This window comes from Heterodontus francisci, chromosome 24 (assembly GCF_036365525.1).
Source record: "Heterodontus francisci isolate sHetFra1 chromosome 24, sHetFra1.hap1, whole genome shotgun sequence".
NCBI lineage: Eukaryota > Metazoa > Chordata > Chondrichthyes > Heterodontiformes > Heterodontidae > Heterodontus > Heterodontus francisci.
This window is the reverse complement of record NC_090394.1, coordinates 71,719,156-71,742,285: the sequence shown is the minus strand read 5'-3', so window position 1 is coordinate 71,742,285 and position 23,130 is coordinate 71,719,156. Positions and strand designations below refer to the sequence as shown.

Here is a 23,130-nt window from a genome sequence, read left to right as displayed (position 1 = left end):
TTAACTAATGGGCATGATAGGCTTTTAGGTGGTTTTTGATGAATATATAGTACATCATGGAAAGACAAGACTTGTAATCTGGTTGATTTACTTAAAATAAAACATAAAATTATCAATTAAATAAAACATGATCAGAAATGTACTTAGAAATTATGAGCAATCACAGAAATCCACAGTTAAATTAATATCAATAAGAAAATAATGTACCTACAGTTCCAAAAATACAAAAAAGTTCTCCAGTGAGACACTGGCCCTGTGGAGTTGACCAGAAACTTGAATAATGTACACACAGCTCACAAGTTGCCTCTTCATATGACGAGTAACCCACAAAATTCTTTTGACTGTTCTAAGAAATGTAAAGCCAAAATAATGTATAGCAAGGGACAAAAGAAGGAAAAGTGATCAGATCCTCACAGAATGAAAAATCCTACTTCAAAAGAATTAACAGTTACTATGGAAAGCAACATTCTCTTCTTCAAATTGAATCTTCGAAACTGGCCCTGAAAGTAGCATTATAAAAGCAATATTATCATGATGAATACACTTGAAAGGCCACTACAAGGGGAAACACAAAGGTTCTACATGTAAGCATTTCCTAAAACTTTTGTGCAACACCTCCTTCTAAGATTGCATTCCTCAATGTAATCTGACCAGAAAGGTTAAATTTATATTTGTGGCTTATACATGGAGAAGAATAACTATCCTACATATCACTTCAAACAGGGAAGCACATAAAAATTATAGGATAGTTTGTAGAAGATGCGCACCATATGTAATTTCTATTTCCCTTGGTGAGACAGGTAAGGAGGTAAGGGATATGAAGTAAAACTCGCAACCAATTTAAATAAATTGCAAAGTTTTTTTATGAATAGATAGAAAGAGAGAATTAAACAGGGAGTAGAACCACTCAAAATGACCATGGTGAAGTTGTTATGATAGATGAAATGACAGAGTTGCTAAATATACTTGGCTTCAGCATTTCGAGAGAACAGAGAATGTCAGAAGTCGACAATGGCTCATACTTAAGGAAGTGGAAAGGCAAACGGATTGGTTCCTGAGGGGCTGAGGATACTAAAAATGCATTAGCACCCCTCACATCTAGCCTTCAACCTCACTTTAATATACACATTTCTTATCCCTTCATTTCATCAATACTACTATGGATACTGATCTTCTGAACTTTCCTCACTTTTCTAACCATGCTTCAAATCATCATCCTACATGCACTTCCTCTGTTCTGCATCCTCACTCCATTGAAACCAACTCTTTACGCTAACTCCTCTAATTTATTTTTTCCTGAGACCTCAAGAAAATGATAGGGCAAGTAGTTTCACATTCACTTCTTCCTACAATCGAAAATCAAAACTTGATGTCATTTAATGACCACTTCCGGATTTACCTTGTCTTCTCTCCTACTCCTTCAGCCTGATGGTAACCTTCCCCATTACATTAACCTAGGTTTCTCAACCTAAAAACAGAGTTTCAATGCTGATTTAGCAAAATGTTAAATCCAAAATTCTTATGCCTTCAGGCTTGTCTCAGTGGATAGCACTGTCACTTGAGTCAGAAGGCTGTACGTTCAAGTCCCACTCCAGGACTTGAGCACAAAAATCAAAAAGCTGATAGTCTAGTGCCGTACTGAGGGAATAATGCACTGTGGGAGGTGCCGCCTTTCAGATGAGATATTAAACTGAGGCTCTGTCTGCCCCATCAGGTAGATGTAAAAGATCCCGCGGCATTACTTCAAAGAAGAGCACGAGTTATCACTGGTGTCCTGATCAATTTTTATCCCTTAATCAACATTGCAAAAAAGAGATTATTTGGTCAGCATCATATTGTTGTTTGTGGGAGCTTGTTGTGCATAGATTGGCTGTGCATTTCCTACATTACAACAGTGACAACACTTCAAAAGTACTTCATTGGCCATAAAGTGCTTTGGGACCATCTGTGGTAGTGAAAGGTGCTATAGAAATGCAAATCTTCCTTTATTTATTTACTTACTTCGGTTTTCTTAATTAAACAAACCCTGAATGAATTTGCGGTTTTTCAAGAACAAGTAGTACAACTACAGGTGATATGTTCAATGTCTGCACCTGCTGTAATGAAAGATAAGGTGAGAGTCTGAATACATTACAGATAATATCACGTTGTCGTACTGAGGTATTATATAATACACTGCAATAATTCACAAGTAGCTGCTTTGTAGTTGAAGCACTTCAGGTTCAGGGACTCAGTAAATCAATCCAAAGCACATTACAAATAAGTCCTTGTCCTTCTGTTGCCAAATACAGATACTTGTTTACACTTCCATCCCTATAGTTAGTTTTAATGGTGGTTTATGTTAATGGAAAACACTACAGTAACAAATATGATTAACACATTGCATTTCTTTTTAAAAATTAAAAATACAAATTTGCACTGCTCTGTCACAATGCTAGCTATCTGTTATACACTTTGAAGGAAAGTCAGTAAACTGGCGACGGGTACTTTGCAAGCACAGGAATGGCTGAAGACAGAGGGAAACTTAATTGAGTTGAACCTTCTGGGCTTCTCCCTGCGCTGCTCTTGGTGCATTAGACTAAATCTATCAAAAGGAGCATAAGGAACAACCCCCCCCAAGTCCAAGGCCTTGGGAATTCAAAGAGCTGAAACCAGTTAGGCACAAGACAACAGGGAATCAACAGTATGAAAGAGGAGCTAATCTACAGTGGAAAGAGAAAAACAGCAGTCGCTTGTCCTCCACCCCTGCCACCTACCTCAGTTTTGGCTCCTGAAGCTGCAGGTACTCTTTGCCATTTTAACAAATTTTCTTCAAAACATCTACCCATACCTTCAGCTTTTCCAGGGCTTGCTAACTGCACTTTGCCAGTTGAAATCCAGCTTTTTTTTTTTTAAAGTGTTCACAGTGCTCATCATATGTTTGCTAAAAAGTTACTCAGCAAATATAAGAGACTGCTGTGCAATGAGCACTTCAAAAAATACAAAGAAATAGTTGGTTTCTCAACAGAACTGCAACCATAAGCCCAATTACTAAGGTAAATGGAAGGGCAGGTGGGAATAAGTGGGAAGGCAGATGAAGCAAGACAGGGCACGTGGGAGGGGCCAAAGTCAAAAGAGGGAAGGATTTTCTTCTTCACTATATCGAGAATGCTCAGTTCTCAGGCACAGAGGAAAGGAAATGGATGCAGACATCCACTACGTCAGATCTCTGCTCCTACAACACTGCCCAGGATTTCCAGTAAGGCAATGCTATGGAGATGTAGACCTGACACCATGGGCTTTCTCAATCTAATGTAATTGAAATAATTTCCAGGAAAAGTTGCTTTAGCCCAGATATTTCCTGGGGTCAGCCCCATCAAAATATTTCAGTGAGTTCCAGTTGTTAGAAGAGTGTTCACTGGGGCGGGAAATAGTGTGCTGTTGTAAAGATCTGCAGGAGCTTAAACTGCCAGCCATTTCCTGATTTGTTTTCGTCACATCCAAGCAAGCTCTTTTGCAAAGAATGTCTGTGAGGCTGTAGGAACAGTGCCCTATAAAATTGCCCAAGCAGTTGCCTTTGAGCTCCATAAGGGAAATATCTCGTGAACTGACTGAGGATGCCTACAGAGTATGGAGTTTAGCTGTTGAACTGGGTGCTGGGAAGGAAACTTGAATACAGGCTTTTAAGCAATTATGTCATGAACACATTATCCCTGGCCCAGATCCAAGGACGAAGCATTTAAGCAGGTCACGGCCCCTCATATTTATGCAAATCCCTTTGTTCAAAATAAAGATGTAACATAAGGGGCTGTTGTAAGAGTAAAGCTGACCGATCTGTAATTCCATGCATTAGTATTGACTTGTTGGGGGATGATCGACACAAAAAAAGGGCGATCCCTTCTGACACATTTGGGGGTCCAGTCCAATGTCTGAAGAACCAGTAGTCAGTACATCCACTTACTAAAGAGGAAACATCTGAGAGGTTCAAGAGGTCCTGCTTAGACTCATACAGACTTGGTAGTTCCCCTACTGATTTCCAAGAACCTGGAGATACACCACTAAAAAAGTCCCCACCATTCCCCATAAAGAGTGAAGTGCTATAACAAATAACTTCCAAATGCTACAGGTCTTCAGCAAAGATTACTAAGCCTTGAACAATTAGAATCCAGTAGTCATGATCTGTATCAGATGGCTTGGCACAGTAGCATCACCAATCCAACATTGGAATCAGCACCAATAGCATCCATACCAGCATATATCCCTAGGTATCACTCAGCACCAAGCTGGGTCTCTGATTTGCATCAGTGGGCAGTGATATTCTCCAGCTCGCTTCAAAAAAATAATACTTATTGTTCACCTGTTCACTTTAAGTGATATTCCTTCCATACAACTTTCACAAACAACTCTGACTCAACAAACTGCAGCAAATGGAGTGTAACCATACACAAGATCTGGCCTAAAGGAGATGTAAGCCATTAACACTTTGTTACGACCAAGGCAGGAGTAACGCACTGTTATTTCAGTCCCACTACTCCACAGGTCCACAGGGAACAAAGAAATGGCAGAGCAATAAAATACATACTTTGGTTCTGTCTTCACAAAGCTGGACACAAATTACCTCCCAGAAATGTTGGGGAACATAGGGCCTAGTAAGAAGGAGGAACTGTATGAAATCAGTATTAGTAGGAAAATGGTGTTAGTGAAATTGATGGGCTTGAAGGCCAATAAATCCCCAGGGCCTGATAATCTACATCCCAGAGCACCTAAGGAAGTATCCCTTGAAATAGTAGATGCATTGCCTGTCATTTTCAAAATTGTATAGACTCTGGAACAGTTCCAACGGATTGGAGGGTAGCTAATGTAACCCTACTATTTAAAAAAGGAGGTAGAGAGAAAACAGGGAATTATGGACTGGTTAGCCTGACATTAGTAGTGGGGAAAATGCTAGAGTCCATTATAATAAGATGTAATTGCAGAGCACTTGGAAAACAATGACAGGATCAGACAAAGTCAACATGGATTTACGAAAGGGAAATCATGTTTGACAAATCTACTGGAATTTTTCCGAGGATGTAACTAGTAGAATAGATAAGGGAGAAACAGTGGATGTGGTGTATTTGGACTTTCAGAAGGCTTTCGATAAGGTCCCACATAAGAGATTAGCATGCAAAATTAAAGCACATGGGATTGGGGGTAAGGTACTGACATGGATAGAGAACTGGTTGGCAGACAGGAAACAAAGAGTAGCAATAAATGGGTCTTTTTCCGAGTGGCAGGCAGTGACTAGTGGAGTACCGCAGGGATCAGTGCTAGGACCCCAGCTATTCACAATATATATTAATGATATAGATGAGGGAATTAAATGTAATATATCCAATTTTGCAGATGACACAAAGCTGGGTGGGAGTGTGAGCTGTGAGGAGGATGCAGAAAAGCTCCAGTGTGATTTGGACAGGTTGAGTGAGTGGACAAATACATGGCAGATGCAGTATAATGTGGATAAATGTGAGGTTATCCACTTTGGTGGCAAAAACAGAAAGGCAGATTATCTGAACGGTGACAGATTGTGAAAGGGGGAGGTGCAGCGAGACCTGGGTGTCCTTGTGCACCAGTCGCTGAAAGTAAGCATGCAGGTGCAGCAGGCAGTTAAGAAGGCAAATGGTATGTTGGCCTTCATAGCAAGAGGATTCGAGTACAGGAGCAAGGATGTCTTGCTGCAATTATACAAGGCCTTGGTGAGACCACATCTGGAGTATTGTGTGCAGTTTTGGTCTCCTTATCTGAGAAAGGATGTTCTTGCTATGGAGAGAGTGCAGCAAAGGTTCACCAGACTGATTCCTAGGCTGGCAGGACTGACGTATGAAGAGAGATTGGGTCGATTAGGTTTGCATTCGCTGGAGTTTAGAAGAATGAGAGGGGATCTTACGGAAACCTACAAAATTCTAACAGGACTGGACAGACTAGATGCAGGAAGGATGTTCCCGATGGTGGGGGAGTCCAGGACCAGGGGTCACAGTCTAAGGATAAGGGGTAAGCCATTTAGGACTGAGATGTGGAGAGATGTCTTCACCGAGAGAGTGGTGAACCTGTGGAATTCTCTAGCATGGAAAGCAGTTGAGGCCAAATCATTAAATATATTCAAGAAAGAGTTAGATATAATTCTTAGGGCTGATGGGATCAAGGGATACAGGAAAAAAAGAGGGAACAGGTTATTGAGTTTTGATGATCAGCCATGATCGTATTGAATGGTGGAGCATGCTCGAAGGGCCGAATGGCATACTCCTGCTCATATTTTTCGATGTTTCTATATCAAGAAAGTTTTTTACCTACCAAAGAATAGCCAAATTAGACACTCTACTTTTCCCCAGAATAAAGGACACCAAACCAGGTTTCTTTAAACAACATTAACTATTTATTAGAAAATAAATAATAAGTCTTAAATACTAACGAGATAAATGAAAACACCTTATTTCTTTAACCCTCATGCACACACACATACATTAAAAAGAAAAATGGTTAACTGGGGAAAAAGGATTTTTTGGTTTACAGCTGTTTCCTAGGAATAAAAAGGAAAAAATAAAATGATAGAGTTTATTACTGGTAGGTTGTTTTTGGTAGGGTGAGATGTCCCAGAGTCAAACAGTCGGTTGCCATTGGAAGTCTCTCCAGGCGAGGTTGATGAACAGTTTGTGATGGATAGGCGTTCAAGGCAATTTGTCTGCAGCAAATGTCACACAGGTCTTTCAGCAAAGGTGTAGCAACAGATCTGCTTGGGTTTTAAAGCAGCAGTCTAGCAGTGGAAGCTTTCTAGAGATTTCAGGATCTCCCAAAACACAGGAGGCAACAGGAACCACTCGAGGCAGGGATTCTTCAAAGACTGCAGGTAACGGGAATCTGCTACCTCTGACGTACAGGGATTTCTTCTCTGAAAAGCAGTCTTTCCTCTACAGAGAGAAGTAAATCTTTCTTTCCCTGGCTCTTTTTTCTCTCTCGAGGCAGATCACAACCACATTTCAAATGCAGGATTTTGTTTCAAGAGATGCAGGCTTCCTTTACAGAGAGAGGTCTTTTCTCTGGTCTCCAAGCAGGTCACAGCCAGATTTCAACTGCCTGCTCCTTGTCGAGCTCACTGGTCTTTTCACAATCCGAAAGTGAAACTAAATTCAACAATCAAGTCACATTACAATCATAAATCTTGACCTTTCATTCCCCTGCTGAGTTGTTTGGAAACAGGTACCTTGCAGTCTGTGTATTTCACTCAGTTAAAACTCACCAAGTTTCAGCAATCAATGTCCACAGAGAAAAATCCTTTCCTCAGTTTTTAAAAACACACAGAATTCTATCTAAGATTTTAGCACGAAAATAAAACCTTTTGTAACAAATTTAAATTTGGAAAAAGGTTAAATAGAGCCTTTTTATAAAAATGGTTTCTTAAGAACATTGGGCTGGATTTTACCTTAGGCCGCTTCCACCTAGCCCGGGGAACGGTCCTGTATTTTACGGGTCCCCGGGCTTTAATTGTCCCGAGGCGGGACCTCGACCCACTTGAGGGAGGAGGTCCCGCCTCAGTGAGGTGCCGGCCTATCAGTGGGCTGGCAGCTCTTAGTCCCAGCAGCGCCACCGGGAGCAGTGGCCACTGCTGGGACTGCAGCCCAACCGACACCTTGGAGCCTGGAGATGTGGTAAATTGGGCAAGCCTCACCAGGGGGATTGGGCCTCCTCTGGTCAGTCTGGAGTGGTCGTTTGGGGGAAGGGGAGGGCGGGGCATCTTGAGTCCTGGGGGTGGGTTGGGAGGCAGGGGCGGCCCTCAATCGGTCACTCTGTGCCCTACTGCCATGGCCCCCCACCCCGCCCCCGGGGCGCAGAAATGCCAGCAGCTTTCACGGGGCTGCCTTTCCCACCCCAGCATGCCTGCTTGCCACGGGTAAAATACCATGGAGGTGGGCGAGGGCCCTCAAGGGGCCGTTAAGTGGCCACTTAAGGGCTTTCATTGGCCTCGGGCAGGTGGGCTGTTCACCCCCCACCCCACCCCCACCCGACCGCCATAAAGTTCACCGGAGGCGGGAGCGGGGCAAGTAGGCCTCCCGGAGCCTCCCACTCAATTTTACGCCGCCCCCACAGCACCATCCGACCCGCTGGGGCGGCGTAAAATTCAGTCCATTGAGTCATGCAGAAATACATGAATCACAGAGACTGGCAATACAATAAAAGCCCCTACAAATTCACTTATCAGCTTAGAATTTCTTCTCTGTTGCTTTACTTTCTCCACTAGCCCTCATTATATGGCCACAGACAACATGTGGCCTCTCAACGTGTCCCTGAATCCATCATATGCCCATTTTTTGTTTGGGTCTCTTTTGCAATTGCTTCCTGCATTTCCTGACTTCACCTTTCCACATCGAGCCCCATCCTCGATGATCAATGGTAATCTAGATACAGACGGCAAGGAGGGATTATCAAAGACAGAAGGACAAAGGCACAAAGGAGGTTGGACATGTGCACAGGGGAAAATTTCAATTCATCAATGTAGACTGAGTGAGTACTTGGTGAGACTATCGTCTGGAAATAACCACCGCACCATATGTGAGTAGTGTCATATTGTCGAAAACTTCTGCCAAATGGACTCCAGCCTCTCAAGGAAACCTGTTGCACCTCAACAACAGTTTGAATTCATAGAGCACCTTTAACAAGGAAACTCCAAAGATGCTTCACAAATTGGAGTAAGTAAAACAGAGTCAAGAGTCATTATGGGACCAAAGGAGGCCATTCATCCATCAAGTCCATGCCAGCTCTCTGGAGAGCAATCCAATCAGTCCCACTCCCCCACTCTATCCCCAGAGCCCTGCAAGTTTATTTCCCTCAAGTGCCGATACAATTTCCTTTTGAAATCCTTCATCGTTTCCGGCTCCATCACCCTCGTAGGTAGCGAGTTCTAGGTCATTACAACTTGCTGCGTTAAAAAAAAATTCAACCGCGCATTCCCCTGCATCTCTTGCTCAAAACCTTCAATCTGTGTCACCTAGTCTTGCACCATCAGTTAATGGGAACAGTTTTTCCTTGTCTAACTAATCTAAGCCTGTCATAATCTTGTACACCTCTATCAAATCTCCCCTCAATCCCCTTTGCTCAAAGGAGAACAACCCCATCATCTCCAACCTAATCTGGTACCTAAAATCCTCATCCCTAGAAACCCCATTCTGGTAAATCTCCTCTGAACCCTGTTTTGACTGAGGCGGAAGGAGCGCACTATTTTTCCTAGTTCCACTTCTCCACAGGTCGCAATACATATTTAAATGTTTACCCAGTTACCTATACGGTCAATCACAGACTCTACTCTTGATCCCAGAATAAAATACCCCCCAACCAGGTTTCTTTAATAAACAAAATTATCTGTTTATTATAAAACAAGACATAACCAGTAATGAAGCAAAGCATTACCACACTGATTGAAATGTGGAAGTTCCATTTTAAGCTTAGCCCCACACACATACACTAACTGAAAAAATAGAGATTTTCTTTTTAGAGCTCTGTTACAAAAAAAGGACAAAAAAAAAAATACTTTGGCCAAGTACTTGCTAATTCTTGAAGAAAAGAAAAAGATATGGAAAGATGTCAGCTGTCCCTTTTTTGGTTTGGCATCCCAAATACGTGCAGACAGCTATCACTGGGATCTTCCTAGAACAGTTCTTTTCAGGCGATGTTGAAGATCAGTTTGGCAGGTTTTCCAGGCGAAATGCAGCATCAGGAGTTTCTGGCAGGCCTTCCAGGCAGAATGCAGAATCAATTCCTCGATTACTTAAACTCACTTCAAAGAACTTCTCAAGGAGATGGATAAGCTGGCAGGCTTTTCAAAGAGATGGAAAAGGCTGAGCTGGGGTGACTGCTCTCTTGGCTGGTTTTCTCCAACTCCTTTCTAAACACTCCACACCCCAATTCACTGTGCAAAGTGAAACCAGAAACAACACCTCAAGAGTCAAGCCTCCGGACTCCTATAAATCTTGACCTGTCATTTCTCTGTAAACATCTTCCCCAAGTCAAAATCCCTTCTGCCAAAATGCATCATCGCACACATCTCTGTATTAAATTCCATTTGCCACTTGTCTGCCCATTCTGCTATCCTATCTATGTCTTGTTGCAGTCAAAAAGTTTAGTGTCATCGGCAAATTTTATACTCCGATATCCAAGTCATTTATACTCAAAAAAAGGAGTGGGCCTAACACAGAACCTTGGGTAATATCACTGTCCATCATCCTCCAGTCTGAAAAGCAACCATTTACCAGGAATTGCTGTTTTCTGTCCTTAAACCAATTTTTTATCCAAGCTGACACTGACCTCCTATTCCATGATTTTGGTAACGAGCCTTTTACATGGCATTTTGTCAAAGGCTTTCTTACACTCCATATAGACAACATCCATTCCTTTCCTTTCATCAACCTTCTTTGTTACTTCATCACAAAATTCAATTAGATTAGTCAAGCACGAACTGCCTTTTACAAATCCGTGCCGACTCCCCCTAATTAACTAAAACTTCTCCCTGATTTTTTCCCCTGATTATCGTCTCTAAAACTTGACCCACCACTGATGTTAAACTGACCGACGTGTGGTTACTAGGAATGTCCTTATACCCTTTCTTGAATAAGGGTGTCACATTTGCCCCTCTGGCACCTTCCCCATATCTACAGAAGATTGGAAGATTATGGCAAGCCCTTCCATTTTCTGTCCTTAAGCCAATTTTTTATCCTAGTTAACACTGACCCTCCTATTCCATGAGTAACAGGGAGGCAACACACCACGCGAGACTCAGGATGACGGTTACAGAAATGGCCAGCTGGAGCGGAGAAATTAGGAAAGGTGCCGAAAAGTTCGGTCAAAGAGGACATTGTTAGACGTTGACAGACCGTGGCTTCAAATACAGAAAATGGCAAATGAGGATAAATCATCATCATCAACATACAGCAGGTGGCATTTTTCTGATGTAAGGCTCTGGCACTTAGTATAATGAACACTACTTTTATTCTAGATTATGTTATCAGTGATTCATTTCAGAACAAAGTAGCAGATAAAAGCTTTATATGCTTGCATTACATTCCTTTAGCCACGATTTTAGAACAAAGAAAATTACAGCACATGAACAGGCCCTTCGGCCCTCCAAGCCTGCGCCGATCCAGATCCTCTATCTAAACATGTCGCCTATTTTCTAAGGGTCTGTATCTCTTTGCTTCCTGCGCATTCATGTATCTGTCTAGATACATCTTAAAAGACGCTATCGTGCCCGCGTCTACCACCTCCGCTGGCAACGCGTTCCAGGCACCCACCACCCTCTGCGTAAAGAACTTTCCACGCATATCCCCCCTAAACTTTTCCCCTCTATGAACTCGTGACCCCTAGTAATTGAATCCCCCACTCTGGGAAAAAGCTTCTTGCTATCCACCCTGTCTATACCTCTCATAATTTTGTACACCTCAATCAGGTTCCCCCCTCAACCTCCGTCTTTCTAATGAAAATAATCCTAATCTACTCAACCTCTCTTCATAGCTAGCGCCCTCCATACCAGGCAACATCCTGGTGAACCTCCTCTGCACCCTCTCCAAAGCATCTACATCCTTTTGGTAATGTGGCGACCAGAATTGCACGCAGTATTCCAAATGTGGCCGAACCAAAGTCTTATACAACTGTAACATGACCTGCCAACTCTTGTACTCAATACCCCGTCCGATGAAGGAAAGCATGCCGTATGCCTTCTTGACCACTCTATTGACCTGCGTTGCCACCTTCAGGGAACAATGGACCTGAACACCCAAATCTCTCTGTACATCAATTTTCCCCAGGACTTTTCCATTTACTGTATAGTTCACTCTTGAATTGGATCTTCCAAAATGCATCACCTCGCATTTGCCCTGATTGAACTCCATCTGCCATTTCTCTGCCCAACTCTCCAATCTATCTATATTCTACTGTATTCTCTGACAGTCCCCTTCACTATCTGCTACTTCACCAATCTTAGTGTCGTCTGCCAACTTGCTAATCAGACCACCTATACTTTCCTCCAAATCATTTATGTATATCACAAACAACAGTGGTCCCAGCACGGATCCCTGTGGAACACCACTGGTCACACGTCTCCATTTTGAGAAACTCCCTTCCACTGCTACTCTCTGTCTCCTGTTGCCCAGCCAGTTCTTTATCCATCTAGCTAGTACACCCTGGACACCATGCGACTTCACTTTCTCCATCAGCCTACCATGGGGAACCTTATCAAACGCCTTACTGAAGTCCATGTATATGACATCTACAGCCCTTCCCTCATCAATCAACTTTGTCACTTCCTCAAAGAATTCTATTAAGTTGGTAAGACATGACCTTCCCTGCACAAAACCATGTTGCCTATCACTGATAAGCCCATTTTCTTCCAAATGGGAATAGATCCTATCCCTCAGTATCTTCTCCAGCAGCTTCCCTACCACTGACGTCAGGCTCACCGGTCTATAATTACCTGGATTATCCCTGCTACCCTTCTTAAACAAGGGGACAACATTAGCAATTCTCCAGTCCTCCGGGACCTCACCCGTGTTTAAGGATGCTGCAAAGATATCGGTTAAGGCCCCAGCTATTTCCTCTCTCGTTTCCCTCAGTAACCTGGGATAGATCCCATCCGGACCTGGGGACTTGTCCATCTTAATGCCTTTTAGAATACCCAACACTTCCTCCCTCCTTATGCCAACTTGACCTAGAGTAATCAAACATCTCTCCCTAACCTCAACATCCGTCATGTCCCTCTCCTCGGTGAATACCGATGCAAAGTACTCGTTTAGAATCTCACCCATTTTCTCTGACTCCACGCATAATTTTCCTCCTTTGTCCTTGAGTGGGCCAATCCTTTCTCTAGTTACCCTCTTGCTCCTTATATATGAATAAAAGGCTTTGGGATTTTCCTTAACCCTGTTTGCTAAAGATATTTCATGACCCCTTTTAGCCCTCTTAATTCCTCGTTTCAGGTTGGTCCTACATTCCCGATATTCTTTCAAAGCTTCGTCTTTCTTCAGCCTCCTAGACCTTATGTATGCTTCCTTTTTCCTCTTAGCTAGTCTCACAATTTCACCTATCATCCATGGTTCCCTAATCTTGCCATTTCTATCCCTCATTTTCACAGGAACATGTCTCTCCTGCACGCTAATCAACCTCTCTTTAAAAGCCTCCCACATATCAAATGTGGATTTACCTTCAAACAGCTGCTCCCAATCTACATTCCCCAGCTCCTGCCGAATTTTGGTATAGTTGGCCTTCCCCCAATTTAGCACTCTTCCTTTAGGACCACTCTCGTCTTTGTCCATGAGTATTCTAAAACTTACGGAATTGTGATCACTATTCCCAAAGTAGTCCCCTACTGAAACTTCAACCACCTGGCCGGGCTCATTCCCCAACACCAGGTCCAGTATGGCCCCTTCCCGAGTTGGACTATTTACATACTGCTCTAGAAAACCCTCCTGGATGCTCCTTACAAATTCTGCTCCATCTAGACCTCTAACATTAAGTGAATCCCAGTCAAGGTTGGGAAAATTAAAATCTCCCATCACCACCACCCTGTTGCTCCTACATCTTTCCATAATCTGTTTACATATTTGTACCTCTATCTCACGCTCGCTGTTGGGAGGCCTGTAGTACAGCCCCAACATTGTTACCGCACCCTTCCTATTTCTGAGTTCTGCCCATATTGCCTCACTGCTCGAGTCCTCCATAGTGCCCTCCTTCAGCACAGCTGTGATATCCTCTTTGACCAGTAATGCTCCACCCCTTTTACCTCCCTCTCTATCCCGCCTGAAGCATCGATATCCTGGGATATTTAGTTGCCAATCATGCCCTTCCCTCAACCAAGTCTCAGTCATAGCAATATCATACTCCCAGGTACTAATCCAAGCCCTAAGTTCATCTGCCTTACCTACTACACTTCTTGCATTAAAACAAATGCACCTCAGACCACCAGTCCCTTTGTGTTCATCATCTGCTCCCTGCCTACTCTTTCCCTTAGTCATGCTGACTTTAATCGTGATGTTGTCCGGTACAAAATAAATAAATTACAGAGATCGAGATGTAAGGTGCTAAAATTTGTGAATGAGGACAAGCATTTTCAACAAAGTGTTTTGGGGGTCCTGTTGTCTTGAATGTGTACCCCTCATCTTATCAGGAAGACATGTGTCAAAAGCATAAAATGAGAACCTGGTGACTGAAGAAAAACCTCTTGGAAGACGTTCAGCTCCTGTGATTTGACAAAGCTGAAGCTTGGTCCAACACCAGGGCCCTGATTTTAACACTCAGCCAGTTTTTGGCAGGTAAGTTCTGATGTCAGTTCAAAACCCACTACAGCCAAAAACAGGTCTGGAATATTTTAACTCCTGGACTTCATTATAATCTCACTCACAGATTTCCCACCTGATTAGCTGACCTGCTGGGAAATTTGCCCACTGCCCAAGTGCAGTTTCCAGTGGATCAGCCAGAAGGCCTATCTAAAGTGGCAGTGGTCCTTTTAAAATGAGGTTGAATTTCTTTCTGCATGTTTTTGCTGTTAGAGTGGTAGAGCAAGAAACTGGGTCTGCATGAGTCACAGGGATGCCCTCTAGGTTCTTTTAAGCCTCCCAGGAAGTCCTCTAGAAGAGATGAGGGCGAGGAGGGAATTTCTCTTCCCAACTACTGCCAGCGAGACCTTGATAAACCAGGTCCACCGGGCAATGGCAAGCGATTGTTGAACATTGGGCAGAGAAACATAGGAACAGGAGTAGGCATTTAGCTCCTTGAACATGTTCCACCATTCAGTGAGATCATGTGATCTAACATCATATACCCCCCTTAATACCATTGGTTAACAAAAATTTATCAATCTTAGTTTTAAATTTAGCAACTAATCTAGAATCAATTGCTGTTTGCGGAAGAGAGTTCCAAACTTCTATTATCCTTTGCATGTAGAAGTATTTCCTAATTTCACTCCAGAAAGGTTAGGCACTAACCATCCCCATCTGGGGATGTTTGGTAGGAATATGGGATTAGTGTAGGATTAGTATAAATGGGTGGCTGATGGTCGGCACAGACTCGGTGGGCCGAAGGGCCTGTTTCAGTGCTGTATCTCTAATCTAATCTAATCTAATTTTTAGACTGTGCCCCAGTCCTTGACTGCCCAACCAATGAAAATCACAGAATAACAGAATCATTACCGTACAAGAGGCCATTCGGCCCATCGTGTCCACACTGGCTCTCTGAAAAAGCAATTCCCTCAGTTCCATTACCCTGCCTTCTCCCCGTAACCCTGCACATTCTTCCTTTTCATATAACTGTCTAATTCCCTGTTGAATGCTTCAATTGAACTTGCCTCCACCACGTTCTCAGGCAGCGCATTCCAGACCTTAACCACTCACTGCGTGAAAAAGTTTTTCCTGTCACTTTTTCTTCTCTTACCAAATACTTCAAATCTGTGTCCTATCGTTCTCGATCCTCTCATGAGTGGGAAGAGTTTCTCTCTATCTACTCTGTCCAGACCCCTCATGATTTTGAATACCTCTATCACATCAACTCGCAGCCTTCTCTTCTCCAAGGAAAACAGTCCTAACTGCTCCAATCTATCCTTACCCCTGGAACTATTCTCGTGAATCTTTTCTGCACTCGCTCCAATGCCTTCACGTCTTTCCTCAAGTGCAGTGCCCAGAACTGGACGCAATACTGCAGCTGAGGCCAAACTAGTGTCTTATTCAAGTTCAACATAACTTCCTTGCTCTTGTACTCTATGCCCCTACAAATAAAGCCCAGATTACTGTATGCTTTATTAACTGCTTTCAACCTGCCTGCCACCTGCAATGACTTATGCACGTATACACCTAGGTCCCTCTACTCCTGCATCCCCTTTAGAATTGTACCCTTTACTGTATATTGTCTCTCCATGTTCTTCCTACCAAAATGAATCACATCTCATTTCTCTGCATTGAACTTCAACTACCACCTGTCTCCCCGTTCCACCAACTTGCCTATGTCCTTTTGAAGTTCTACACTATCCTTCTCACAGTTCACAATGCTTCCATGTTTCATATCATCTACAAACTTTGAAATTCTGCCCTGTACAACAAGGTCTAGATCATTAATATGCATCAGGAAAAGCAAGGAAATAGTTTACTCTATCTACACTATCGGTTTCCCTTAATTACTTACAAACATTGTTTAAATTACCCCTTAACCTTCTAAATTGCAGGGAATACAACCCTAGTTTGTGTAATCTCTCCTTGTAATTTAACCCTTGGAGTTCAGCTATTATTATTGAGCAATTCAATCCTGAGAAGTGTGAGGTAATGCATTTGGGGAGGGTAAACAAAGCAAGGGAATACACAATAAACGGGAGGATATTGAGAGGGGTAGGAGTGAGAGACCTTGGAGTGTATGTCCACAGGTCCCTGAAGGTGGCAGGACAGGTAGATAAAGTGAAGAAGGCAGACGGAATGCTTTCCTTTATTGGCCGAAGTACAGAATACAAAAGCAGGGATGTAATGCTGGAATTGTATAAAACACTGGTTAGGCCACAGTTTGAGTATTGTGTACAGTCCTGGTCACCACATTATAGGAAGGACATAATTACTCTGGAGAAAGTACAGAGGAGATTTAAAAGAATGTTGCCAGGGCTTGAAAATTGCAGCGATGAGGAAAGATTGGATTGGCTCGGGTCGTTTTCCTTAGAACAGAGGAGGCTGAGAGGTGACTTAATTGAGGTGTACAAAATTATGAGAGGTCTAGATAGAGTAGAGAGGAAGAACCTGTTTCCCCTAGCAGAGAGGTCAATTACCAGGGGGTACAGATCTAAGGTGATTGGTAGAAGGATTAGAGGGGACCTGAGGAAAAACTTTTTCATCCAGAGGTTGGTGGGGTCTGGGATTCACTGCCATGAACGATGGTGGAGGCAGAAACACTCATCTCTTTTAAAAGGTACCTGGACATGCACCTGAAGTGCTGTAACCTGCAAGGCTACTACGGACTAGGTGTTGGAAGGTGGGATGAGATTGGGTAGCTAGTTTCCTCGGCCTGCGCAGACACGATTAGCTGAATAGCCTCCTTCTGTGCCATAATTTTTCTCTGGTTCTAGGTTAGCATTACTGAAGTTGTCAGATCCAGAACCATTGTGCCCAGGACCTGTATCCAATGCAAGAAGCACTTTAGTGACCTAAAAAGAGTAGCAAGGGCAAGTACAGCTGTTCAAGTCGCCAACTCTTAACATATAGCAGCAATCCTTTCTGCCCCCAGATCATTATGTATTGATTTGTAGCCTTTCTTGAATTCTGATATAGAACCATAGAAATGTTACATAATGAAGGAGTAACAAACTAAGTATGAAAATTTGAGATGGATAAAGTAATAATTCTTCCAGGAATATATACAATTAATTCTGTAGAGTTAAAATTACATCAAATTGCATTCCTTTGTGTAAAAGATGTTCCATAAAATCCAGTGCAAGAGAATGATGGCTTTACAAAAAGGCAAAGAATTTCAGCATCAGTTGATACCACAAAAATGAGAGGAACCAAGATGCCCACTTTTCAATCAAGAGTATTGACCGATTCCAGAAAGATCCATGAATGTTCTTGACAATGCCTGTGATAATTTTTTTTTTAAATTGAGAAACGAAACGCAGTATATATTTAGTACTGTAAAAAATGATGTATGGGCTATACTAGTGATTTCAATCACAGATGCTAAGCAGCAAAAGATGGTTCATGCACACAAATTGGACACAGACTCATACAAAGATATGTTTCCAAAAACATAACAAGGGTTTTTCAATTTTGAAAACTGATATATATGCTATTTAAGTACCATATAAATGCTAATGACATTTGCTGGTCATGATAACAAGTGTTGAAAGGCTACTACATCAAGGTACTATTAGAAATTCAGTTATATAGCCAGAATTCTAACTGTGGTTTGACTACCAATTCTATCTACTGTACATCAAGAGGTACATTTTGGGCATTGCAGCCGCTGTTTTGTCTGTAAAGCCCTTTTGTACTGGTACAATATCTTAATATATTTTCAGGCAAAAAGTTGAGAAAAAAATTTACTGAGGGAAAAAAAACAGACATGCAAACAATTTTGCAATCTTGTTGATATAATTATGATAGTTTTCATACTCTATAGTCTCAGTTTTGCACATATAGGTCATATTTAGTTAGCTTAAACATTTAAGGAAAATAAATTGTTTTGCGATAATATAGGCACTTATGTGTCACTCCTTTTCAGTATTATGGAAAGCATGTCACAGGGGGAATGCACTATGCTGTATAAACACAGTGAACGGTAAAACACAATGTTGCAATAACATGATTCATTAACCTTTATTTAATCTGGCCCTGATTACTAGCTGAACCTAAAAGGCCATATTAAGTTTGTTAATATGGCATCCTAATTTTTTCAAGCAGAGACAAGACTACAAAACACAGTAAAAAGCAATGAAAATACAAGGAAGGAATCAAACGGCTAACTTGAATAACAAAGGCTCGTTAAGACATCCAGTAATTCTCCTACCTTCGTTCATTGTCATCAAGATGAGCAAAAAGAACATTCTTCGAAATAGCTTTTGCCAGTGCAGTCATAGTCTTGTAGTCCTTTGGTATAACCTATGAAACAGTACAGGTAAATGAAGCTTATCGCAGGATTCAATCAGCCTATAGTTCGTAAGACATATAACAGGCTGTTGACATACAAGTTATCATGGGGCATATTAGGTTTTTCAGAAATAGAATGTTTAGTAACACATAACCCAATACACTAGTGGGTTACTCCTATAATGAAACATAAAAAAGTTGAAGTAGCAGCCTGTTAAAAAAAAACATAATGGTCAAGTACACAAGGGTTCATATCTGTAATTTCTCACACCAAGTTGACTATGTCAACTCGGTGATTAGGAAGAAAACTACATTTAAAAGGCATACTGCTTGACAACAGTGAAGTATGACAAATGAAAAAAACTATATCAAATGAGCTACTTAATGTGGGAAGGGGAAGATTGGGAAGGGATTGGTGGTGTATTTTGTGTTCAAGGCAAACATCAATTGCTTTCAGTCAGAAAAACTGCAGCCAATGCTGCTCAACATCAACTTCACCAGAAATAACACCTTCAACAGAAAGGTCCAGTACTTCCACCTCTCATCATAGTCATGCTCATGACCTCTCTGAACCAGATGAGAATTTAACACCAATTATTAACAAATTATGAAGATTTCTGCTGATGCTGCATCCATTACAAACTCAATAGAGATCCTTCCAAAGTCTTGCACAGAGAATCCTTATAATGAAAAAAGAAATTTTCTTCCCAATTGTTGGGCTGGTTTCAGAAAAGAGTTCCAAAATGTAGTAATATGAATCCTGGAGGGGCAGATGAAGCTCTCATCTAGCAGCATATGAAGGTATGAGAGGATGACTGGTATATCACATCTGAAATGACGAAAGTGGTGTTTGACAGAAATGTGTATATAGCATTTTGGCACAATACACTTCTATTACCAACAGAGCTTTCATTGCTGGTTGATGGGAATCTCAATCGTATATTAAGCTGGCTTTCTGAAGAGCCAGAGCACCAAATTAAGTCATACAGATTCCTATGCCAAATATTTCTGTTTAACAGCTTCAGGAGCCCTGTAGGAAGTATCTGGGAACAAAACCAGGAATCAGATGTAAACTGAAACAAGGAAAAGATTATTTCACTAAGTGTGGAAAAGATTGAAGGGAAGTGTCCCCCAAAGAGATTTTCCCCCTGAAGTGAAAGAATTTTCCTGTTTGCATGTGAAGTTTGAAAGAATGAAGAATCATGATTAATATTCTTTTGTTTACTCTGGAGGATTTTTGTTTTAAAAGTTTTAAGTTACCAAAGCGAATACCTTCTTCTTCTTTGGCCTCCTTGTCTCGAGAGACAATGGGTAAGCGCCTGGAGGTGTTCAGTGGTTTGTGGAGCAGCGCCTGGAGCGGCTATAAAGGCCAATACTAGAGTGACAAACTCTTCCACAGGTGCTGCAGAAAAAATTGGTTGTCGGGGCTGTTACACAGTTGCCTCTCCCCTTGCGCTTTTGTCTTTTTTCCTGCCAACTGCTTAGTCTCTTCGACTCGCCACACGTTAGCCCTGCCTTTATGGCTGCCCGCCAGCTCTGGTGATTGCTGGCAGCTGACTCCCACGACTTGTGATCAAAGTTACAGGACTTCATGTCGCGTTTGCAGACGTCTTTAAAGCGGAGACATGGACGGCCGGTAGGTCTGATACCAGTGGCGAGCTCGCTGTACAATGTGTCCTTGGGGATCCTGCCATCTTCCATGCGGCTCACATGGCCAAGCCATCTCAAGCGCCGCTGACTCAGTAGTGTGTATAAGCTGGGGATATTGGCTGCCTCGAGGACTTCTGTGTTGGAGATGCGGTCCTGCCACCTGATGCCAAGGATTCTCCGGAGGCAGCGAAAATGGAATGAATTGAGACGTCGCTCTTGGCTGACATACGTTGTCCAGGCCTCGCTACCGTAGAGCAAGGCACTGAGGACACAGGCTTGATACACTCGGACTTTTGTGTTCCGTGTCAGTGCGCCATTTTCCCACATTCTCTTGGCCAGTCTGGACGTAGCCCATGCGCTTGTTGATTTCTGCATCGAGAGACAGGTTACTAGTGATAGTTGAGCTTAGGTAGGTGAACTCTTGAACCCCTTCCAGAGCGTGGTCGCCGATATTGATGGATGGAGCATTTCTGACGTCCTGTCCCATGATGTTAGTTTTCTTGAGGCTGATGGTTAGGCCAAATTCATTGCAGGCAGCCGCAAACCTGTCGATGAGACTCTGCAGACACTCTTCAGTGTGAGATGTTAATGCAGCATCGTCAGCAAAGAGGAGTTCCCTGATGAGGACTTTCCGTACTTTGGTCTTCGCTCTTAGGCGGGCAAGGTTGAACAACCTGCCACCTGATCTTGTGTGGAGGAAAATTCCTTCTTCTGAAGACTTGAACGCATGTGAGAGCAGCAGGGAGTAGAAAATCCCAAACAGTGTAGGTGCGAGAACACAGCCCTGTTTCACGCCACTCAGGATAGGAAAGGGGTCTGATGAGGCGCCGCTATGATGAATTGTGCCTTTCATTCGAGCGACATGGAATGAGGTGATGATACTTAGTAGCTTTGGTGGGCATCCGATCTTTTCTAGTAGTCTGAAGAGACCACGTCTGCTGATGAGTCAAAGGCTTTGGTGAGATCAATGAAAGATTGAAGGGAAGTGTCCCCCAAAGAGATTATCCCCCTGAAATGAAAGAATTTTCCTGTTTGCATGTGAAGTTTGAAAGAATGAAGAATCATGATTAATATTCTTTTGTTTATTCTGGAGGATTTTTGTTTAAAAAGTTTTAAGTTACCAAAGCGAATACCAGTGCACTTAAAAAGAGGTGAAGTAAACCTAGACAAATGTTCTGCAATTACAAAAGCAGCATTAACCAATTATTCTCCAATTTGCTAACTGGGTAAATACTCCTGTGCACTGACAATAATGGAAAAAAAAAACCTTTGACATATTGTAAAAATTTTCAGTTATTATGGAAGTACTTCTTTCTTTCAACCTACTTGCTTCATTTGTGGATGGAAAGCCAATTTCCCAAATGTCTATAAACAGTACGCCATAGCAGCAGTCATGAAGTGTCAATAAGATGCCTGAAATTGCCTGCCAAATGACTTTTCTGCTATCCGTGTGCAGTCTGGACTCCAGCTGTCTTCACACTCCAACAGAATAGAGATTGGGGCTCGATTTTAAATATGGAGGTAGGAAACAGGAACTAGTCTGGTTTTGGGTCCGAAACCCGTCTTCTCTGGGAAGTTGATTCAGATTGCAATTTTTAAGTGGGAAAGCCTTAATTGGTATGTGGATAGGTTTCCTGTCCTCTTAGAGCCAGTGGGATTGAAAAAGGCAGTCGGTCAGATCAAGCGTGGGGCTCATATAGACATCCATGGCAGCCATCACCAAGGTTGCTGGTTGTCCCAAGGGACAGATTTACCTTCCACAGCACCAGAGAGAAGTGAGATGTCACATGGGAGCTGGAGGCTTGGCACTAGGAGCAAGGCAGATCCTTGTTTCATCAATGCCCACCTGGATCTAATGCTGCAGGCCATGAGGGAGAGGAGGGAGGTTCTCTTCCTGGACAGTGGCAGGAGGCGGCCACCTCATCGTGCAGCAGAGGCACCTCTCTGTTCAGTGTTATCACCCTCTGCCCCCTCTTCCTCCTCCTGTCTTGCCTCCTGCTCCTCCCTCAAAGAGCTGTCTCCTTTCAGGGCCTCAATGTCCTCTTGGTCCACACCTCTCTGGAGGTCCCTGTTACGGAGAGCGGAGCAGCCCACTACAATGACCGAGACCCTTGCAGGAGGGTACTGGAGAGTGCCACCTGACGGATCCAAACACCAGAATCACATCTTCGCAAAACCGATAACATGTTCAATATTGAGCAGGTGAGACTGGTTCTTTCGCCTCTATCTGGGGCTCCTGTAGAGGGGTCAGTAGCCATCTCTTCAAGGGATTTCCTTTGTCCCCTTGAAGCCAGCCATGCACTTGAGGATGGAGTGAAGGACTGAAGCAGCCTGGACTGGTGGAGGATAAAGGAGTTACAGCAGCTGCCAGGAAAGCGAGCACACACATAGAGGACGCTCGTTGTGATTGCGGACCAATTGGACGTTGAGGGAGTGGAAGCCCTTCCTGTTGACAGATCTCACAGGCTGGTCGCTGCGTGCCTTGAAGGCCACATGGGCACGTGATGATGCTCTGCACCTAGGGGAATACAGCGATTGAGGCTGAATCCAATGCCCTCTGTGCTAGTGCAGGCCCATCTGTGTCAAAATGGATGCAGTCCCTGCCCTCCTGAAAAGGGCATCTGTGACCTTCCTGATGGCCTAATGAGATGCCAACTGCGAGATGCCACCTAGGACCACAGCTGATCCTTGGATCAACCCGGTTGCATGGAAGTTCAGGTTGCCAGAGACCCTGACGGCCGCAGGTAGGAAACTGCCATGGGGACCATAAGGCCTCAGGTCATTGTGGATCAGAACACACAGGACCGAGAACATCTACCTGGATAGATGCAGCCTCCTACAGCACTGGTGCTCTGTCATTTGCAAGGCAGTGATT

General features: G+C 43.0%; 1 protein-coding gene across 4 annotated transcripts in view; it reads right to left on the bottom strand.

Moving 5' to 3' along the window:
- Positions 1 to 23,130, bottom strand: part of prkar1b (protein kinase, cAMP-dependent, regulatory, type I, beta) — a 241,132-nt gene that overhangs the window by 136,319 nt on the left and 81,683 nt on the right. For all 4 annotated transcript variants that reach the window (XM_068056885.1, XM_068056884.1, XM_068056886.1 and 1 more), the window contains one exon: positions 18,526 to 18,617. In XM_068056885.1, coding sequence (XP_067912986.1) covers positions 18,526 to 18,617 — 92 coding nt within the window. The remainder of the gene's footprint in view (positions 1 to 18,525; positions 18,618 to 23,130) is intronic.